The sequence below is a fragment of the Gallinula chloropus genome (genome assembly GCF_964237585.1).
Source record: "Gallinula chloropus genome assembly, chromosome: 3".
Taxonomy (NCBI): domain Eukaryota; kingdom Metazoa; phylum Chordata; class Aves; order Gruiformes; family Rallidae; genus Gallinula; species Gallinula chloropus.
Window position 1 is genome coordinate 29487786 of NC_140087.1, and position 23916 is coordinate 29511701.

The window sequence follows — 23916 nt, forward strand, 5'->3', positions numbered from 1 at the left end:
GTAGCCAACTATTCAATCCTTTAGCAATCAGCAAACTGCTCTGCTCTTATCAAGAGACCTACAAGCTTGATTATTTCACAAAAAATTACTGTATTTTCACACGTGTCATTTAGACAACTTGAATTCCTCCAAATATACTGCTCCTTGAAAGCAACTCCTCACAGACTCTGTAAAAAAAAAAATCAAAGCAAGCAGTTATCATGTAAGAGGAGTAAGCCTCCGGAGGGACAAACAGAAAGGTATCTCACAAGCAAAATTGAAAACCTGGGTAAAATTCCTGGTTTATCTGTAAAGATATCTATGCTATAATTCTGCTGAATTAAAACAGTTGGATTTATTGATGGATTTTTAAACGGTACAAAAGTATTTTGCCTTCTTGAAGAAAATACTAAAGAACAAGCGTAACGAAATACAACAAGCATTATTTGTCACTGAGACTGTCGTCTTTTTTTCAGTAACTATTTATTGGTAGAGCAATGCTACTAAACCCATGTCCATGCATCTTTACAGTTTGGAAGTTTTCTGACAAGCAGAGTTGATGCTGTGCTACCAACTGCTGTAGCTTCTTCTCAAACTCTGCTCTCAGAAGTAAAATACAGCAGGACAAGAACACAGGGCAGTCATTTTGAAATACTAAGGCAAAAACGTCTCATAACAAGCCGTGGTGATTCAGTAGCCCATTCTCTTTCTCAGGATGCTCTATTTAATCTCAATTACTAGAGTCCAGCAGAAGAAAAAAGCACAAGCTAATAAAGAGACTGATCAAACAAGAATTTTTAGAACTATTTTCCCAATGAAATAATCTAATATATATGAAAGCAGGTCTGAATATCTCTGAGAAAACCCAGCACAAACAGACCATCAAGCTTAAATGAGATGGGATTATAAAATCCAGAATAACTTTCACCATATATATCTAGCCAATTTGAAGCAAGGCGACCACTTTCTTTTTATTTTTTCCACACTGTTAAAATATTTTCAAGCACTTGTAAAATGCTGCTGATTTAAAAAAACCTCACATGTATTTTGAAAAAACAACTAGTCTGATCTTGAAAGTATTATTAATCATCATATATCTTACAATATGACAAAGTAAAAAGGAAGATAAAAGAATAGCTACTATTTAAACATACAAGAAAAGGAACAAATTGAAAGTAATCGGTAATTCATGATATGCAAAAAAAATGTTTAACTAAACTGGGGCCAAATCAGCAACTTCCAACCAAGATCAGTGATTTGTTTTAAATAACATAGTCGATATTAAATGGAAAAATCAGAACTGAAATATCTTTGATTTTAAAATAAAAGGCAACAGAATGCTCTCTACAATAAAACAGCAGAAATTAAAATGAAATGAATATTAGAATACCTAGCTTAACCCACGACATACATGCATATAAAAGTACAGAGCTCTCCATGAATGCTGTATCTGTCACTAATTACCTGAGCAGCATATGTTTGGAAAAAGCAATGGAAATTATTAAAGACACGAAAAAAGCTATTTCAAAGGACACAAAATTATTCTTAATGAACAGAATATTCTCTTTAGAAATGAAAAGGAACAGAACATAAGTGTATAGGAAACGATCAAAAATCTTTACCATTACACAAAGATACGGTCATAAAGCAAGATCACAATACATTGAGATTTGATGTTGACGAAAGAAAGGAATTTTTCATGCAATGCCTATTAATCTGCACAACTCTACCACAAGACACTATGTAGACTGAGGAGCTTGAAATCAAAGGACTGGGAGAACTGACAAATTTATTAAAATTTTGTTTTGGTTTTGAAATTATGGATGCTTATGTATTATCAGAAATATTTTACACTACTGTTTATATTTGTTATCCAATTCACCATCCTTGTATCACTGAGTAAGAACTAAGCTTCACAGTTTTCTCTGGATAACAATACTTACTGTTTACTTATAAAAGCTGGGGGGTTTGTGTCTGCCAACTCAGAACATTTGCCTTTTGGACACTGCCTTCAACCACATAAGTATTTCTTTATCCACGTCATGGCCTCATCCTTCATTCTTTAAACTCTCATCAGTCTGCTCAGTAATCTTCTATGGAAACTATGTAAAATTTCTAATTATTTCTTTCATGAATTGCTAGATTCTCCAATTTTCCTGCTGCAGTTATGGTGTTGTTTTTAAGATGTTCAGTGATGGTGTCTGTACCTCATCCATTTCCCCTAAATGGCTGGATCTCTTCTGCCCCATTCTTCATATATTTTGGGTTCACAGGACCGTCCAGATTGAAAGGCACTTCAGTAGTTCAACTTTCTGCTCACTGCAAGCTTAGTTGTGAGCTCAGATCAGGTTATTCAGGGCTTTATCTGGTTCAGTCTTGGAAACATCTTAGTTTCCAACAACTGAGAGGGCACAATCTTTCTAAACAACCTATTCCAGTGCTTGACTGTCCTGGTATGTCCTTATATCCACTCCAAACTGTTTCATTTTAATTTCTGTCTGTTGTCTATAATCCTGCTGCTATGCTATGCTCTGAAAGGTCTGGCTTCATCTTCTTGGTGACCTTCCTGTAGGTGCCGGGAGGGGGGCTGCTGTTAGGTCTCCTGGAAAGCTGGCTCTGGCCCAGGCTGAACCAGCTACTGTCCTTCAGAGGGACAGCCTCTGAGGCTACTACACCACTGTGGTGGTGTACAGCCTCCAGCCTACATCACTTTGGTGGCCCTCCACTAAACTCACTCCAGTTTGGCAATGTCTTTCCTGCACTGGGGCAGTGTTGGAGAAACTGGATATGATACTCTAGATGCAGTCTAGAGCAGATGGGATGATCACTTCCATCACCTTGCTACATGCCTGGTCATACAGCCCAGAATGTCACTGACCCGATTTGCTGCCAGGGCACTCTGCTGCCTCATGCTCTGTTGTTTTAAATATGCCTGTGAACAACTTATTTTCTCATAAAAACCAGAACCCCTTTTTAACACTTTGTTTATTAAGGCTGCCATGTCTAGTAAAAAAATTATACAATTAATTTGATCATAAAATGGAAGTAACAGACTTATTATGACTCATGGCCTCAGTTATTGAGAAGTGGGATTCAGATAGGAGATGATAATTAAAAAAAGGCAAGTAAATTATTTTCCCCAAAACTTACAACTGCAAAAGTAAGATCACCCATTAATGCATGTATGTTAATACGTACTCTTCTATAATAGGTTCAGAAACCCTCAACTCTTGGAAAAAGGAGAAAATAGGTATGGTAGCTCCAAAGTAATATTAAATAAAACACCCCAGGAGGCAATTATAAACCAAAGTGCTATTTCTGCAAAGCAGCCTGAATAATCTTTGAGTAAAAGCCTCAACGGACTAACAAGACATACATTATCAGTTCATTCACAGAGATGTTATAGAAGACTGAAAAGGAATTTGAGAAGTATTACAATCTAACACTACTTGCATAATGCAGAACTGAAGTACAGATCACACATGATAAGCACAATTCTTCCACAGCTTACAAGATCACTGAAAGCTCGTATGTTATCACACTGCCACAAGAGTTCCTGCCACAACACTTACCTCCAAAGTCCCAGAAACCCCAATTACATACATTCCCTTCGATGACAACTTCCATGACAAGACAACTCCTGCATACCATTACTGGTATAAACTAACTAATGAGCACCAGGCTGCACTCACTAAAGATATATAAACACCTCATCAGAATGCCAGTTCTTTCAATTTGCTCCAGTTACGCTGTCCAACATTCAAGACAGCCACAGCTACAAGCAAACCTATCCATATAAACGCTGGAATTGAAGTCCATGGAATAAACCACAACACAAAGCTGTTTTCTTAATTACTTTTTGTATCTAAATTTTAAAGCAGTCTATTAACTGATGCATTCATTCCCTGTGATTATAGCCTGCTCAAGTGGATGGTTAAAACTGTGATACACGGGTACAGGCCTTTTTTTCCTGACTTATTTTCACAGCTGCATTACTTTCATTAGTAATGACAATTACTTCAGAGATCTGAGTTTAGCTGAACAAATTCTAGAGATGTAAGATAAATTGTCCTGAAACTTAAAACTCAGCACTTGTGAAGTTCTGAGCAGCTAACTGCCTGAAAGAGAGATCTGGGTACAGGAAAAAAAAAAGAAAAATTTTGCTGCTCTGACTTCTTTATTATTTATTCACCTCAGGACAATCCTAGAGAGATTTTTCTACTCACAAGATGTTTCTCTGAAGGCAATGGAACTTAATCTTTGTGTAAGATTTCTTCATTCTTTACTCTTCTGATATTATACTAATACTACTAGTGTAATTACCAGCACAGTTATTACTACCTGGCGTTCGACTGTATTAGTTGTCTTAATTTCCTGCATTCTGTTTTATGGATGGGTTGAGGGTTTTATGTGTTTTGGTTTTGATTTTGGGGTTTTTTTTGTAGATTTTTTTTGTAGACAGGCACACATGTTGCAACACAAAGTTTCTTTACCTAGAGGATTTATTTTACATTTTTTACATCCTCCTTCAATTCTCACTGCTGTGTTACAAAGGGTGAAGAGAAACATAAAATAATGGCTTATCTCACTAAATCAATTCCATCTTCATACTCAGTGGCTCTCATGGGTCTCTTCCAACTCAAGATATTCTATGAAATGCCATTTAGCCCTAAAAACTCATATAACACTAGTATTTACTATATACACTACTCTCCAGACATTATTTAAATTTTTCAAGATAGAGCACATTTAAAATCTATTAAGTCAAACAGCAAAATCCAAGAGACAACTCTTTCACTTACATGTATTTTAAATGTCTATTATTGTACTTCTACCTTATTAAAAGAGACACTCTGTTCCAGTGGATTAAGTGTGTTAGCAGCAGCAGCTGCAGCTGTAAGTTGTGCTGTGAGGGCCTGTAACTGAACGACTAGACCAGCATCCAAGGCTTGAAGTAGTGAAGGCTGAGGTTTCTGCTGCTGAATCTGCAGCGTCTGTATCAACTGCTGAAGCTAAAAGAGAAAAGATAACAAATGCGTTAAACAAGATTTTTTTAAAGCAAAAACAAAACAAAAAAAAAAAAAAAAACAAACCAGTGTGTTTTCCCATTCCGATTAGGAAAAAAAACCAACCAAACCACCTCAGGTATGCAGTATCATCTAACCTATGGCTATTATTTCATCTTAATTTGTTTTCATTTACAGCAAATTTTGTTCCCACTTACTGGCTAATTTGTTTTCTGTAGCTGTTAAGACATGCAGATGCTTCTTCCTCCTAACTTGCTCTGACAGGTTGCATGATGACCAGTCACCACTCAGGATTTCCTGCTTTCTAGGGTTCCCCCTCTTCTGTTTCTCCAGTTTGATTCCTTATGACCTGAAAAAAATCTGTTAGCCTACTCCAGCTTCCTAAGGGCCCACCTACATTAGGAAAATCCATATTCTGTAACAACATTTGTGTAGAGAAAGTACCTGCATTCTTGCAAGCTCCACATTAAGCTGATGCAATGTGTCTATATGAAGAGCTTGCACTAGTGTCTGGATTACTCAGAAGGAAAAATCTGTGAAAACTCAAGTTTATGCTGACAGAATGCAATTCCTTTGCTATGTTAACAAAACATAAAAAGGCAAATTAACCAGGAGCTGGAAATATAACTTGACTGCAATGGCGCAGACTCTGGGTTCTGTATAGCAACATCTTAGGATAAAAATTGCCTAGATGCAATGCTGAACCAGAAGCAGCAGTTCTGAGGCAACAGACGTACAGTAACAACAAAGTATGTTACACTAAAAAAAAGTATTGGTAATACCAAAAGACAGAAGTTAATAACTGTTGTTTAAAATAGCATCAGGTGTTTCAAATATTATTTAAAAATATTTCTTGGGGGTAGTGTGGTGGTTGGTTTGTTTGAAGAACTCCAGTCACAACTGGATTTAAGACATTTCATCAGAGTATATCAGGACACACTAAGAGTGCCTGCCTTCAAATCTAGAAGAAGAAAGTAAAGAAAAATAAGAGTATCTTCCATAGTTTTTTAGAACAAATGTACAATCCAATCACCTGGTCTATCCTGACTTCCTTATTCCAACATGCTCTATGTTTATAATTTTTTAAAAGACCTGTCTCAATGAGGAAATAAAAGGCTTTTTCATGTGTGTATCTATTCATCTGCTGAACAGAGATTCTCCTATAAAATTGTACAAATTTACCTTAATGCAAAAAGAAAAAATACTATGCCTATGGAAAGACGTCTTCCTAAAGTACCACGGACTTAAAGGAAGCAGTCCTTTGACTTTCCATGAGGTAGGGAAGGTCTTCCTGGAGTCTTACTACCTTTGGTTATTTCTGGAAAAAGAGTTCAGCAAATACAGGCAGTTCAAACTACGATGACATAAGTCCCTGATTACCTTTGCACTGCTGAACTCTCATAAGGTTCAATCCCTCCCTTCTTAATAGGGCTTACTAGAAGAATCTGTGTAATTTGCTGATCTTTTCCACAATGCATTAAAAATGTACGATCCTTTTTCAAGACTGAAACCTATCAGTTACCTTCTGATAATGTGAAACAACTCTTACTTGCTTTAAGATTCCTTATACAGCAGAGCCTCTGAAAAGGCTTCGATTATTGTTCTACCTAACCAAGAGTTTCCACTGATTATTGCAACAGGAAAAGCTGAAGAGCTCCCTACTCCCCTCTTGGCCAATCCACAGAAGATGAACCATATGGCTGGTCCACCTTGTGCGTTGCTCTGAGTCAGAAGGAATCAAACTGAAGAAGCAGAGATGGCAGCCCTAGAGTGCGAACATCCTGGGTGGTCACCGTTCTAGCTATTTTCATATTCTTACTGGTCACAGCTTTCTTATTCTGCCCTCTCCTATGTCTAGACTCTATGTTTACCTGCAATGTTCTCATCCATAAAACACAACCCTAAGATGAAACCAAGGACTTAGGAGTTTGGCAGGGAGGGGAGGGAGGACAGAGGGTTTTGTTGCTTGGGGAACAGGAAGAAAAGAGATGGGACAGGATGGGAACAAATGTTGTGGTTCATTTACCAATTCTAGAGATCTGTATGAACGTATCTATTGTATGTTGTCTGTCTCCACACTTCTGCTTAAGACCATTTCCCCCCCCACCCCCCAAATCCATTCTTTCCCTCATTTTACCATTTAAAGCTATACATCCAAACGTTATTTTTTTGTAATCTGCTGTTTTAAACTGTAATCCCCATCTCATCTCCTTAATCTTTTTCTTTTGCTTGATCACCCTTCCCTCCTCCAACCCTGAATACTATCTAGGTTATTATCTTTAGAATTACCTTACTGACTTTCCATGTATTTCCCATTCTCATGCCACATCCCTTCCTTGCTTAAGAGCTATTCCACTATCTTTCCTCCACATTTAACAAAGCATCCCACAAACGTATTTTGCTTTGCTTTTCAATGACCCATCAATTTCTTTCAGTGTAATCAGACAAAAACAGTCAGTGGAAACTGAAAACAATTACAGACAAGACTACTTAGCCAAACACTGTAAAACAATAAGTAAAGTTGGTTTTGTCAGCAACAGTGCTTCATAACAGTTCATATGCATTGGATTTCTGTTTAGTACCTCAGCAGGTACAACATCCTATTCCTCAGTCCATATGAGCCATAAGAGCCATGATGCCAAAGTTATGCTGGTGCCAGAGTTCCAGCATAAATTGAAAAACAATGATCTACATTTTTACAGTAAGCCAACCGCACGTGCTCAACTTGTGTGGCTGCATGTTAAGAGAACAAGCAGTTCAATGAATGCTGCACATCAAGACACTTTTTGTGGAGTTGAGCATTTTGAAACTGAGAAGCACAATCACTTCTATAACCTTATTTTCAAATGCTGCAAAATAAAATCTACATTTAGCTGATGTAAAGAAAAAAAATTGAATCAACACTAAATTCACTTTGAGAATAAGTACATTCTCATTGTATAATGATGTACAATCCTCAGCTTCCTGGGGCATCCAGCAGAGACATACGCTTAAACTGGCATTCTATTTTATACCTCTATCGATGAAATCTTAATGCTAGTCTTGGATTTAGTCATCTGCTATACTATATAGTAAAGAATGTACTGCAGACCATCTTGTCTGAAGTCACATTCTGCGATACTTTTAAGGAACAAACAGGCTGGGTTATACAAAAAATAATGGGAAGTTTTAATGTACTTGGAATTTACTTGTAATGAACAACCTCAGGGGACAGTTAACATGGATACTGGACACAAAATAAGACATACACATGAAAGCAGTGTTCTTTAAGTGTACAGTAAAGTCACAAAGTATCAAACAGTGCACAGTGTGTCTACAAAATATTTACCTGTTGGCCTTGAGGACTCTGTAAAATCTGTGCAACAGCAGCAAGGGTATCTGTATTAGCAATCTGAGATACCCAAGGATCCGGTATACTCTGCACCACATTTGCTGGAGTGACTGGCGTCACAGGTGTTCCTAGGAAAGAGAAAATCCAACAGGCAAAAATATTTTAACATACAGGCTTAGAAATAGGAAAAAACCCCATAAAAACTAAACCCAAAATTAAACTCTGATGACATTAAATACTAAGAAAGCACTCACTTAAAACCATTTTTCTGACACGCACATAGGGGCACGCACAATTAACAAGGACTGACATTGACATTCCTCAAGTAGCAGGGTTACTCTATGTAAGGGTAGTTCACAGCTCTTTCTACTATTGAACTATGGGGACTATTAACAAGAACACCCATGATAGAAAACAAGTATGTTTCGCACAGTATACCAAACCATTTAGTGGAAACAATGTATACCAAATTATAATTGTTACCAATCTACTCAGAAAGTCCAGAACTTACTGGAATTGCACTTTATTCCCCGGAGAAGCCTTAAGAATTCTACTAAAAATTTCAACCTGCAGCAGGTGGATTCATGAGGATTGATCATTTTATCATTTTTTTCCTCAAGAGGCACACTGAGACTACATCAGCAATCTGACAATTACTTTCATACTATAATCCAGAAGAATCCTCCATCCCTACAAATAATTCTACTTTTAGCTCAGATGTAGATACATCAATACTACATGTAAATTACTAGATTACTATTTTTAAAGGTAAATTACATCTGAATTTTAAAAAAGCATTAGAGTAAAGCTATGGATATGTGAAGTAATCAAACTAATGAAAAAATATCAAGCTAGAAGATGCAGTAAATCCAATCCAAGAACCAAAACTTTCACATAGTTACATCAGTGAAAAATAAGGTGGATTTGTCCACCTCTCTGCTTTTCAGCATGAGATCAGTGGAAGATAACATGTGACAAAAGCAGGTCTGTGTGTGCCCAAAAAATAGATGTTATGTTCTATACGTATTATTTCCTATACATCCCAGCCTTAAATGAAAAAATCTCCACAAAATGAAAAAAGCTGAAAAGCCAGCTCCCCACCATCTATCTATGCAAATCAGGAAGGCCAAAAGCACAAAACTGTCTAGCCTGCATGTGCAACAACAATAGCATTTGGTAAGCGGGGACATAATATGTGAGCAGTTGTTTGGCCATGTGATTCTACAGAATGATCCCTGGCCTAGACGCTTGGGATCTGAGGAAGAAGGAAGTGTTGTCACTGGCTGCAGATTACATCATCCACGGGATTTTTTTCCCCCTTGAAATCAGTGTCTGTTGGCCAGCAGAAGTAAAGGAGGACTGTCTGACATTATCCAGCAACCTCAATCATACAGGCAGCAGAAAGACACTGATGTATTCGCTTTCATTTCTCACAATTGTGACACCACTAACTAACAAAGATCGTATTAAGTGCTGTGTTGGAATTTTAACACTGCCTGTGATCTACTTTTACTTTTGAGTGCAGAACTAGCTCTTACTGCACTATTATTCAATCTGAATACATTTATAATATACAGTGATAAAGCAAACAAAACAGATTGCCTCTTGGTTTTGCTGTTTCCCCAATGTACACCCGGCTATAACATGTTTCTAGCATTCACCCGAGCTGTTTAGAGGAAACACATGACATTTTTCAGCATGTTAAAAGCCTGCATATCAAAGTTGACACAAGCGTTTGGATTCAAAGTATGATCTTAACCGGGGTTTACCTGGTGTATTGTTGCTCATAGCAGCTGTAGTGCTGGGCAAGACAGGGGTTACAACTGGAGGAGGAATTCCTGCTGCCATATCCAAGAGAGGCTGAATAATTTCACTCTTGAACACATTATTCTTCTGCCATAAATTTAGCACTCTAACAATTTTACTCTAAAATGAAGAAACAATAACAAAAGACCTGAGTCATGCTTATCTCTGCTGTATTATCAGTTATGGAGCTCTTAACTCTCAATGTCAATCTGTCTAGGTTGTAGCACCTTTAGGTAAGAACAATTACACTGGGTCACACCGAAGATGTCTGAACTAGGAACCTGACACTGACCCTAAGCAACAGAAAAAAACCCACTATCCAAATAGTGACAGTCATCTCTCAACAGAAAATAAGACATATTCGACCAAAACAAATATATCTGGTTCTTTTGTACCTTTACACTGGGAAGATGGTATGGAAGAAAAATTATTTTAAGGAAGCATTTTAAAGCATTACTGTATTATTAAAAACAAGGTATTACTAGTCTCCTAAACTTTTATAGTCAACACATATGAATGCAAGCCTGCTCTACCTATGAACCAGTTATTTGTCCACTGAAAAATGTGGATAATAATAAATAAGAGTATTTTAAAGAGCAGAAAGTTCTTTATAGGGTCTTGTGTTCACTGTCACAAAGACAGTTTAATGACTTAAAACTGTATAAAACATGAAGACAGAATATTTAAACACCATGTTTAAACCAAAGAAAAAAGTCTGTTTGCACAGAAATCCAATTATTAATAGAAGTGCTGAATTTTCACTGTATGGAAGACAGAGTGCTTTTAAAGAAACCTCTGAAGGCTTCCATTCAGCATTACACTACACCAGCCTTTTCTCTTTGGAAGTTCGTTTTATAAGACAGCCCTTGACAAGATCATCAGAAGCTCCAACTTCCCTTGTCTAATCAGAACAGGAATATAAAACTATTTCTGTGCCTCAGTATCTCCCTCCCTCTTCCACTTCCCATGGCTGAGCCAGACTAAGGAATCAGTGGGAGTTTTTTTGTTACTTTAAATGAAATGCTAGGGTACTTACGCTTAATTCAAAAACAAAGCAAAGCCCATATTTGCTCACATGAAGTTACATGTTGTGTTTCTCCATTATGACTTTTAATCAGATTAAACATCAAAATGCTAGAAAACAAGTATGTATCTTAGTATCTCCCACAGCACAATTTTTGCTGGGTCAGATAGACGGTAACTACATTCACAATACGAAGACTTTCCTGTACTGAATCCATACCCAACACAACACAGCAAGGTTTTAGATTGCAAACTACACTCTCCGTGAGGTGAAAAATATACTAGAAATTAATCTGATAGGAGCTTTACAGACCATAAACTGGTTTACTGTCCTTCAGTTGCAACAGTTGTCACACTGTCACACCATAGGATAAGTAGCACTACTTCTTACCCTACAATAAATTTACTGTATTTTTTTAAAGCCAGACACAAGTCAAGTACTTGTGCCTTCTGTCAGCTCTCCCTCTTTAACAGGTTAGGGTATTTCGACATTAGCGTATTTCCCAGATTAGTAACCTAAACAATTATACAAAACAAATGAATACTATTTAAGGAATACAACTAAACAAAGCAAAAAGCAGGTTAACTATCACGCCTATTTACACACAAACCACTGTGGAACAGAAGCAGTATAAGTTGATCACGCAGATGGACCTAAAACCAGACTGGAAAAATGTCATTTAACTTAAATAACCTGTTCAGCAGCACCTCAGAACTCAGCTGCAGAAGAAAAGATAGACATTCATAGCAGAGGTTTTTCTAACCACTTAAAATCTGCAGAACCTGACCTATTTTTCTGCAGTCCTAACTCCACTAAAATGGCAGGAATCCTAAGACCACTGCAGGAGATACGCAGTGGCTGAACTTGCCTTTATCACCTTCTACAGATGCCTTTCTGGATCTGGTTTTCAGTCCTTTGGCTGAAATACAGCTGTAGGAATGCACATGACTATTCAAATAACTTGTCCTTCTCTTCCTGCAGTCATGCTTCGCTTAGCTTACTACTTTATCTATGACTCAATTACACAAACATATGTGGAAATAAAGCCCTTAGCATTTCCCATCTTTTTGTGGTTTTTCAATTCAATAAGAAGCAAGTCAGTGGCAAATATGAAGTTGAACTGTCTGCACTCTCTGTTCTTTCCAGCCAACCTATTATAGAGATAATTTGGTAGTGATCTTGATTACTGTGGTCCAAGGGGACAGTTGAACTGTTTGGTCAAACTATTCAAGTCAAGCCTTACTCAGCCATTGGTTGATTCTGTAACAAAGGAAAATATAACTTTTAAGATACTTTGCTGTTTTTCTATTGCTCCTGTAGTTCAAAACACTGGCTTGTACTGAAGATCGTGCCTACAAGAAAGATATTTATTCCTTGAGACTAAGACAAACCCTGCTCATTTTCTCACTGAAGAGGAAAAGACAGTAAAAGACTGACTACAACTCCCTGTCCTACCACATGCCCACTTATTTGTTTTCCATCAAAATATATTAACTCAAATTAATGCAGCCTTCACGAAAACCTTTCCGGAAGTCCTTTTCATGTACTTGGATGTACCTTCCCCCATCCCTACACTTAGGGAGGAAAAAATAAATAATACATATAAACATGCACATATGTAATTAGGTCCACTCTAGCAAGCAGAAAGTGAGATCACAATCTGCATTCTTTACAGATAACATACTAAAGATTGTTTTAATTAGAAAAATCTGTAAGTGGTTTACCTTGTCATCCCCAGGACAACGGTACAAGTTCTGGAAAGTGCTGATGATGTTATTGCTGAATCTTGGAGCAAATACATCCTTCTCTTGTCCAAACTGATGCCGGGACTGTCTCACAATGGAGTCAATGACATACAGACCAGGTACCTTGTATTCTGGTTTGCACTGCAAAGAATGATAATTTGAAATATGCATATGTGAAAAATAACAAAAGTGGCAGAGTAAATATGAACAATCCTCTCTAATTTTTAAATGGGTCAAAGTATTACTAAACTGTTCTCTATTTAATAAATTGTCCTGAAAAATGAAACTCTCAAAAGTTCCTATCCTTTAATATACAAATTATCACATCCATATGTATTCTGCAAATATGTAAATGGTTTAAAAATCAATTTCTTACCACTGACAGGAATCAACTTTTTAGAATCTAGCTATTAAACATGAGCACGTGAACCACATATACTTTTTAAATGCACTGATCTTTAAGAGAACATAAAGCATAACCAAATTGTTACCACTACATTGGGACTAGCTGTAAATATAATTCAAAATATTTTGTCCTTTATGATCAAAGTCAACATTAAAGTTAACATTTGTTTATTTTACATCACTAATTAGTGTGTGGTATATCCTCCCCCTGCAAGAACAAAAATATATTTATGGAGACATCTGTTTGGTTGAGAATATACCAGTGATAATTATTTTAGAACTCTGGAAAATGTGCATACTTTACAAATAGCACAGTATTTATAAAACATGTCTGCTAACTACAATACTAATTACTTCGGTAATTCTATTTATTTGACAACTTAAGGTAAATTTTCTGTATTTTCATTGATAAGTCACTGCACCGGACTACTGCAGTCAATTTCAAGACAGAAAAGTGGAACAAAAATACAATGAAGTCATCACCAGAATATACTATGACATGGATTCACTTAATGAATAATGGTTGTACGTGCATATCCCACAAGGTACTATAGAAAACATGGGAAAGTACACTCATTCCCTCTAGCCCAGGTATTCTGGAAATATGTTGCACAACACACTATATTCCTAATCTCTAATACAGTCCCAAACAAACTCTTCAGGCTATTAATTTTATTATAGCCTAGATACAAACTTCCTGTTTTGACAAGTACAGATTTGCTAACATTTACAGCCTTGATGAAGCATTTATTTGGGCTCTAAGCATGATTCAGTGCATTTAAGAACAGCATTCTTTATTTTTAATTATGTGCATGGTATCCTTTTTATAGTAAGTGTGCATTATTAAACTTATGAAATGAAAATCTAATTGGATATAATATACTGTCTTCGTAGAATCACCCAAATGTATTGTAGCTACTGAAATTTTAGCTAAATTAGTACCAAAAATAAGAGTATTTTGCATACAGAACAGACAGGTATGCAACTCTGCACAATATTCAAATTAATAAACCCCGCAGATATTTAATAAGAAAACTCAAGAAATGAGATTATTATTTAAAAACATGGCACATACAGAAAACAAAAGACTATAATTAATGTAGTAACACCGATGATAAAAATAAAATACAATAAAATACAAACAAAAAATTAAATAAAGATGAACTGTAACTGGGGCATTGAGCCTGAATATCCCTAATCTCAGATGAGACAGCTTTTACAGAACAAATATTTGAGTGGGTCTAAGCAGTAAGATTCTGTTACTCAAAGAAATGATTCAAGCAGAGAGCAACTCTTGCTCTCAGAGTTGAATATCCTTACATATATGAAATGTGGTCACTTGAGTTCAGAAGTGATGTTTTAACTCTGGCCTGTCCAGAACCAGGGCACCAAAGAATAAAACAGCCAACCAAAACAACAGAGCAACTGCCACAAAAGAATGTCACAGGCAATTATTCCACCTGAAATTTCAGTAACCTCATCAGATTAATTTTGAAGAAATGAAGTACTGGAGTAGTCACGAATCAACAGTAAACTGAGACGGCACTGACATCACTCAGGAGAAGTCTATGGCAGATTTTAATGGAAGATTCAGTAGTCTTGAGCTTTAATTCGAAAGCAACTGCTTTCAGAAAAATAATCCAATTATCTTCCAAACATACAATGTAAGTCCATAAATGCCAAATGGCTAATTTTCATCTGCTTATTTCCAAATCTACTAAAATAAGAACTTGCTATTTGACATTATTAGTAAAATCTGTCTTTTACTCTCTCTTTCATGAAATACTGAAAAAAAACCACTGAAGGGAAACATATAATCCACAGTGATCATCAACAAGGTTATCATTAATAACATACATCTGCCTTCTCAAACCAGCAATCAACAGCGCAGAACTCCCTCATCTGAGGGATTGTTCTGAACACAAATGCATGAAGACAACCCACCCTCTCAGTAGCTTGTGGAAGGGTCACAAACCACCAAGCCAATTCCTGACAAATGCCATTATTTCATTCAGTGGATAAATCTTTTCTCATGTCCCTGAACACAGAACTGCCTATCGCTGCCACTGCAACTAAGAAGCAGTATTTGGAACTTGGGCAATTCCAGATTAATTCTGGGACATGAGCAAAGTGCTACTGACAGAGATGGTTATGATGTACACATGCCCTCATCCTCCTTTCATTTTAAACAGGGATCAGAGGATATTCATCCTTTTTCTTAGAGGCAGTAGTCAACACACTAGTGGTGATGGTAAAGCATATTGAGTACTCTTTAAAACGGCCATGAAACATGCATATGATACCTATTCCACACAGGACTGATGTTCGAGTACGTAAATAAATCATTCATCAACTGTGCTGAGGCACTTAAAAACAACAGGCTGAAGCTGAACCCTGTTTACACTTCCCAACCACTGCCAAAAGGCACTACAGCACACACTGAGCACCAAGGAGTAAAATGAAACGAGAAAGGCAGGTTACTGACACAGAGTAATCTAGCCTTCTTCATGAAAGGGACAACCGAAGAAAAATCACATGCAAACTGCATGCAACATGCAATTATCAGACCAACTTCTCCAGCTTGTCCAAAAAAAAAAAAAAAGAGAAAACAAAAAAAAGGCCAATTTAATCTCAATTTACTCTACTTTAGAAAAAGAGAAGAAATTCAGTACCAAAACGATCAAGTGAACAATCAGGTACAATACAGACAAGGAGAAAGTATTCAAATTGGAATCCACACACTTCCAAATGAAGGTAAAATGCAGTTTTACCCAAGAATAATTAACTGTTGCAAGAAAAAAAATTGTAATAAAATTCTGTTGTGGTTTTACCCCAGCTGAGAGCAGAGATCCACGCAGCTGCCTGCTCCTTAAAGGAAAAGAGCAGGGGGAGAAGGGGGCGAGAGGGGGCGGTGAGGCAAGGGAAGGGAAAAGGAAGGGGCAAATAACAACCCCAAAACCCAAGAAACGAAGAGGCCCGTGGGTTGGGATAAGGATAGCTTACAAAGATAACAGAAAGATAAAATATAACAATGCTAACAGGACTTTAGAGCAAAAAATATATGAAACTGTTGATACACAATGCAGTTTCTCACCGAACCACACAACTCAGGCCGTGCCACCCAGAGCCGTCCCAGAACCGAACCGTCCAAAAACCGATCGTCCTGGAGCCGCTTGCTCCTCCTCCCATCAGCCCCCCTTTATACTGAGCATGATGTCATTGGCATGGAATACTCTCTTTGGCCAGTTTGGGTCACCTGTCCTGGCTTTGTCCCCTCCTTTCTCACAAATAGAGAAATATGAAGAGCTGAAAACGTCCTTGACTGCTTGGCAACAACTAAAAACATCAGGGTGTTATCAGCACTGCTTTCATTTTAACACCCAAACACAGCATTCCATCCGCTGCTACAAAAGAAGTTAACTCCATCCTGACTGAAACCAGGACAAATTCTTTGTTATTCAGAGTCTTTAAATTAATGCTGCATCTTCCTAAAAAGTAGTTCCAGCCTACCCATATGAATACTGTGTTTTAAGTTACTAGCAGGAGTCACTGGCTGAAATGCCTCAATTCCTGGCCACACAAAAGATGAGGCAGAACAGGGGGTTCTTCCCTTCAGCTTTAAAATCTAAGGGAAAACCTGGCAGAAAAGCAACTGTGACTCGCAAAACCACTGCCAATTCTTCTGCTGTTAGATGTTCACATGAACTACACTGACAGCCTCTTTTAACATTAAATTAATATATACAGAAGTAGTGAATATATACAGAACTACTCCTAAAACAATATCCAGTCATTCAGATCAAAGTATATCATAACTACAAAATGTATTTGTCTTTCCACATCACGTTATGATCAGCTAGTGATTAGTAGCAGAAATTGTATGTGACTAAAAACTGATAGAAATTAATATAACATAAAAACACTAACCCACATGTGCACCTAAACCCCAATGGTCTTCAATACTCTGTAATCCAAAATGAGGTATTTTTTTTCCCACTGCTAACACCAAATACCAGTGACTAACTTACCTTCTGAATGAATTTCTCAACGCTCTGTACAACGTGCTTGTAGAACTGGAAAACAAAATATTTCAGTAGTAGAAAATCTGAAGAGGCATATACTTAAGACATTTAATATTGACAGTAAAACCAGAATTAGAAACTTTGGTTGATCAACCAGCAATCCAATACCTACAGCTGAGTATTCAGTCTTCCTTAGCATATGAAAAGACTAACTAACTTTTTCTTGCCTTCTGAAGAACTTTTACACTGGATTTTTTTCAATAATATGATCTTATTTATGAGAACTGAGAGAATAATGTAATTAAGCCTTCAAAACATATGGTTATTTCATTGTACATGACTGAAGATGTTAGCCAAATGTTACTAAGCAGAGCGCTTCTATTTCATTTTATTTTCCAAATGTTTGCTTCAATAACCTGAAGACATGAGTACAGGAAGACCTTATAACACCAACAGAATAGTTTTTATTTAAAAATGCCCTGTGGTAGGGTATCCTTACAATGGCTCTGTATCATCTCAATAACTGCTTTACACAATTGTCTTTTGTTACTGAAATTTTAAGAGTGGAAGACGGATTTCCAAGTTAGTTACAGAATAAAACATTTTGTTTGTCATTTATTTGTTTAATAGAACATTTTATCATCATTATTACTCATGTTCAATAAAAGTTAGCACTTTCATTATACTGCAACATACAGACTTTAATTTACATAGACATATTTAAGAAGTTTAAGAATTTTACTCTCTTGTACAACTGCTCTCTTTCCAAATTACACCAACATGGATTTAATTATCTGAAAATGTATCTGCATTCTGCACAGAACATAGATAGGACAAGTAAGTTCATGGCTTTTTTGCTTTTATCCTATCCTCTTTTTTCACCTCTCCAACTTTCACTGAGTTTTCATTTGTTTTAATGCCTAACATTAATGGCATACTTTTTGTCATCATTTTTCAGTGGTGCTTTTGGCTGCTCCACTGCTGTTTGGCAATTAGCTTTAATTTGTGACAAGAAAAGTCATTAGTGTACTGATGCTGAAATTTAAGAAAACTTCATTTTAAGCAACACAAACTACAATCTATGAACAACAATCTTAAAAAGGCATGCTAGGAATTAAAAAAAATATACAAGCAATTGTATTGATCTGAAGGCACACACATCTTGCTTTTTTAGGGGGGAGGAAGTGGAATGGGGAGTTGAGGTTTTGTATTTATTCAGCTGTTTTCAGGCAATGTCAGTGTTTCCTTTATAATCTTTCAGATCTGATTAAAGAGTCAAGTTGGTATAATTCTTCCTTACATATGACAACCAGCAAATGAAAGTCAAACAACAAACTAAGCCTTTTGCTGCACTGCTGAAAGTCCCACCACTAACACATTTGATAATAATTTGGAAACTGTACACACGGGGAAAGTCAAAAGCTCTAAAGCAAGTTCTTTAAGCTATTCAGTTATTTTGACACAGATGAGAAATGGAAATCTAAATAAGCCAGTTTCTTACCTTTATAGCTTTGATTGCTGCCTTGGTGATCTGTGTCATTTTAGCTTTAGAAATGGGCGGCTTATAATCATTTAGCGAGTACAACTGAAAAAAAACAACCAAAACACACAATTATCAGAAGCACATTCTGCAGTTGTTAAGCAGTAAAAAGATACATTATTTTTTCCACAAGAAAATGCCACTTTTAATTTTCATTGGACTTTAAGTATGTATTACACCAGAAAAGACATCCTTACTTCAGAAAAAAATAAAAAGGCCCAACAAAATATAATGCAAGATCCAAAATGCTTAACAGGTAACAGGTTTTTCTTTTTAATGGTCACAATATACTTAGTTTTACTAGCATTAAATACAGCAGACACCTGGAGGTGAAGTTAGAAAGGAAATACATACAATATGCAAATATGGTAACTCTTATTTTCTTTTTAGGCAGAAAACTAAATATACTTGATCACCTTTACAGAAGCAGGAATGGTCAACATGGATTCATCAAGGAGGAATAATGCTTGACCAATCTGAGAGCCTTTATTAAGACAACTGTGGCCAGCAGTCCAAAGGAGATTATCCTCCCCCTCTACTCGGCCCTGGTGAGGCCACCTCTGGAGTACTGTGCCCAGTTCAAGCAAGGCACAAAACTACTGGAGAGAGTCCAGCACAGGGCTAACAAGGATAAATAATGAGGAGCCTGGAACATCTCTCTTACAAAAAGAGAGGCTGAGAGAACGGGGCTGTTTAGCCTGGTGAAGACTGAGAGGGGATCTCATCAACACTTATAACTGTTTAAAGGGTGGATGTCAAGAAGCTGAAGCCAGACTCTTTTCCTTGGTGCCCAGTGACAAAACAAGGTTCAATGGGCACAAACTGGAACACAGGAAGTTCTGTCTGAACATGAGGAAAAACTTCTTCACTCTGAGGGTGACAGGGCCCTGGGACAGGCTGACCAGAGGGGCTGTGGAGTCTCTCTCCTTCTCTGGAGTCATTCAAAACCCACTTGGATGCTGTTCTGTGCAACCTGCTCTAGAGGATCCTGCTTTAGCAGGGTGGCTGCACTAGATGATCTCCAGAGGTCCTTTCCAATCCTTGCCATTCTGTAACTCAACCAAATATTTACTATATTCATCATCATATGCCTTCTGAATCAGGTATTTTTATTTTCCATTTAACTAAAACATCCAGCCCAGTAGAATGAGCATGTAGCTACCTTTCCACTTAAGAGAGCAGATTCAGATAAAGCAGAGACTTCCTTCATTTACTGTGTTAACTCAGAGAAATAATATATTAAAAAATATTACAAATGCTTGAGCAAAAATCCAGCTGGGTTCTCAATTTTAAACACAGCTTTGCAACTTCATTAATATCTAATCGCCTGAACAGCCACAGTACACAGGTAGTGGAGTTTTGCAACAATTTTCCCCCAGGGTGCAGTAATAACTCTATTCTTTTACTGGTGCATACATCTCCTAGCAGAAGCAATCCTGCATGACAGACATTAATCAGAAATTTGCTACATAGTGAGAACTGTATGTAACTAACTTCATAGCTATGACTGATAGGTGGTAATTGGAAACAACTCCCTGCTTCACACTGAGTCAGGACACTATCATCCAATGCTATTTACTTGCTGTGAAAACCTCTGATTATTCACCATGTATAGCATTGAACAAAATGCTGCTCTTTTCTGCTTCAACACTAGGTGTTAATAGACAGTCTAGTATTTGCTGCTTTCATACATAAGACCAGACACAAAATGCAAAATCAGTTTTAAGGATGTACTTGACTTAATCTACATTGCATTTTTGTTTATAACATGTTTCAAAGCATATTAGCTAAAAAAATAGAGCCTTGATATAAAATTGTCTATGGATATCATTCCCATTATTTCTTTCATAAAGATAGGAAGAATTGGAGTTTTTCCATTAAATTTTACTCCAAACAGAAACAAAGCCATCAGACTCCCTCCAACTACACACCCTAAGCAATGCAACGTAACTGAACTAGACTAATATCCATACAGTTACTAACTTTACCTTCTTAAGATTTATTCAGCTTTTGGCAAACCACTAGCTCAGAAAACATAATTCAGACTTATTTACATTTAACCAAGTAAAATCTAACAGTGAACAGGACCCCACAGTGAAAAGGATTAGACAGCCTTATATATAGGTCACGTTCCCCAAGTTGCTTCTAAGTTGCTTATTCTCTGAAGCTAACAAGTAGATACTCTTCAGTCATATTTGGATTTCCAAGACAGAAGGATTTCTCCTCCCTAGAAACATGATGTGCTTTTTTTCCTATCCTTTCCTGTCAAAAAGTTTTAACTAAAACTTTCTACAGCTGTCAAAAATAATAAAAAGGTTTGTCCAAGCGTGCCTGTCTTCTAAGCATGAAGGGAATCCCATTAAAACAGTGAAATTATAACCAGCTCACAGTTAGACGTCCACTTTTAAAACTGTTACTACTTCTCAACTGATGCTAATTGTTGCTGAAAAATATTCTGAATAACTTACGTGCTTTTTATACAACAAAAAGCAATACACATCTAAAATTGAAAGATACACATTTTTTCCACCACCACAGAGGAACGGGAGAAAAGAGGCAAGAGTCTCCAACCAGTTTCTTCCCTGTTTTATACTCGTAGTTCAATGCTCAACTTTCAGCTACTCACAGGTGATTTACCAGACTGAGTCACTCATCCTGGCTAATGGCTTGACTGGATGCTGTGCAACTACAGCTAAACTACTTCTGGGGCCACTACAGTGTCAGAAACATTTAGCTTTCATTCAGGCAGTGCCTTAGCAGAGTCAGATTGGGTATTCCTGGTCAGCACTCTAAAAGAACAAAATATTAGTGAGTCACAGATAGGTGAGCAAATATGGTATCAGCCTAGATTCAAGAAGTCACCTTGCCAAACTGAAAACAGTCCCAGAAGAGAAAGGAACAGTAGCTCCTTGACCTGTGGCAAACACATCTATGGTGAGGTAGAAACACTGACTCATATAGATTAGTTGGGACCACACCTGCCCAGTCCATCACCTTTGAAACGATTAGAGGGGAAAAAGGCACAGAACAATTCAAAGCATCAAGAAAGCTTCCACACAGTGCTAAGAAACTGAAGCACCAGCTGTGTGCAGGCAGGTATTACGCAGCTGGAATATGCCAAAAACCAACAGGGTAACATGGCTTGTTCCTAGCATCCTATTAATTTATTGCAGGTAGCAGAGATCTAAATTTAGCATTAAGGACAGGTATTTCAAGCTAGAAAAAGATAACAAAAAGAAATAGAAAAATTAAGAACATATTTCTGTAGATACAGGCTTTTTGGACAACAGATAAAGCTGCTAGAGGTTTTAAAAACCATTTGAAAGAAACACCAATCCTAAATCTCGTACCTGGAAGAAGCCAAGGGAAAAAAATAATCCTGAATTATTTTTCCATAATTGTCTTTAAGCAGCTTTTAATTTCCTGCATTTTGTTTTGAAAAGCATATTCACTTGGAAAATGTGATTTATGTCTGTCAGTGCATGGCAGAAGTCCAAAGCAGCAGCATTTGTACAAGGGACAAAATGAGGGCCAGTGTGAAATACCTACCTGCAATTTTGAAAACTTCCAGTGGTAAGACCATACACAGTCTCTCTGGGCATGTGTTCCAGTGTCTCACCACCATCATCATTGCAAAGAATTACTTCCTTGTACCTAATCTCTACCTACACCCTTTTAGTTTAAAACCATTACCCCTTGTCCTATCACTACAGGCCCTGCTAAAATCTCTCACTCTCTCTCTTACAGGCCCCCTTTAGTACTGGAAGTCCTCAATAAAGTCTCCCTGGAGCCTTCTCTTCTCCAGGCTGAATAACCCCATTCTTCTGGCCTGTCTTCACAGGAGAGGTGCTCTAGCCCACTGGCACCTCATATCAGTGGCCCTCCTATGGACTCCAACAGGTCCATGTCTTCCTTGTACTGGGGACCCCAGAGCTGGATGCAAAACTTCAGGCAGGGGTCTCACCAGAGCAGAGCAGAAGGGGAGAATCCCCTCCCCTGACCTGCTGATCGCATTGGTTTTAACACAGCCCATTCGCTGTTGGTTCACATATGATTTCTCACCTAACAATACTCACAAGTCCTTCTCCTCAGGGCTGTTCTCAATCCATTCATCACTGTTACTCCATATATCAGTCTGTACTGATGATGGTGACTGACCTGACCCACCTGCAGGTAAACTCTGCATTTGGCCTTGATGAACTTCATGCAGTTCATGTGAATCCTCTCCTCAAGCCTATCAAGGTCTCTCTGGATGGTATCTCTTCCCTCAAGCATGTCAACTGCACTGTTCAGCTTGTTGTCACCTATGAATTTATTTAGAGTGCACTCAGACCCACTATGCCTTTAATATCTTTATTAACTAGTATTGATCCCAAATAGATTCCTGTTATTACTGATCTCCGTTTGGCCACTGAGCCATTAACAACTGGACTAACCATCCAGCCAACTCCTTATTGAATACTCCACCTGCTCTGCTGCTAGGGGAGGACTACTAAGACTTGGTTGCCACTCTAGTGATGAAAACTTGGGTGTTCCATCTAGCACAGATGATTTTTAGGACAGTGGGAATTTGAAGTAATCAGTTATCCTTCAAATCTAACTAAAGCAAAATAACAGCAATTTATTCAGGATTATAAAATAGTTAAAAGAATAAAAATACTACAAAAGCAAATATTATAACTGAAAATTTATATGTTAATTTTGTCTTTAAAAAACTTGTGCATATATTCTAGCTCATTCTTTTCCTGCCTGCTCTTTTGTACAAATGCTTAGCCAAAAATTTGCTAGAATTATTTCCTGATCATGCTTTTGTAAGGCATTCACACTCACTGGCAAAAAAGAACTGCTTGCCCCCACATAAAAGTGCCTTTACACAAACTCAGAAAAAATGGCAACATGGCTAAATAGTATAGTCAGGGAAACATATTTCAGAAAAGCGAAAGTAGTATCCCAAAGGGACAGGGGGGAGTGACCATAAAGTCTTGCTGCTAATGTCCATGTAAAAAATGTAAAAAAAATGTTCTCAAGTTTGAGGAA

The 23916-nt window shown here is 37.3% G+C and overlaps 1 protein-coding gene across 1 annotated transcript in view; it reads right to left on the bottom strand.

Annotated features, from left to right (window-relative positions):
* SCAF8 (SR-related CTD associated factor 8) overlaps positions 1-23916 on the bottom strand; it is a gene marked incomplete at its 5' end in the record, with an annotated part of 57752 nt that overhangs the window by 16838 nt on the left and 16998 nt on the right. The window contains 6 exons of the mRNA XM_084260979.1: positions 4815-4991; positions 8335-8465; positions 10107-10263; positions 12892-13053; positions 17346-17390; positions 18841-18924. Coding sequence (XP_084117105.1) covers positions 4815-4991; positions 8335-8465; positions 10107-10263; positions 12892-13053; positions 17346-17390; positions 18841-18924 — 756 coding nt within the window. The remainder of the gene's footprint in view (positions 1-4814; positions 4992-8334; positions 8466-10106; positions 10264-12891; positions 13054-17345; positions 17391-18840; positions 18925-23916) is intronic.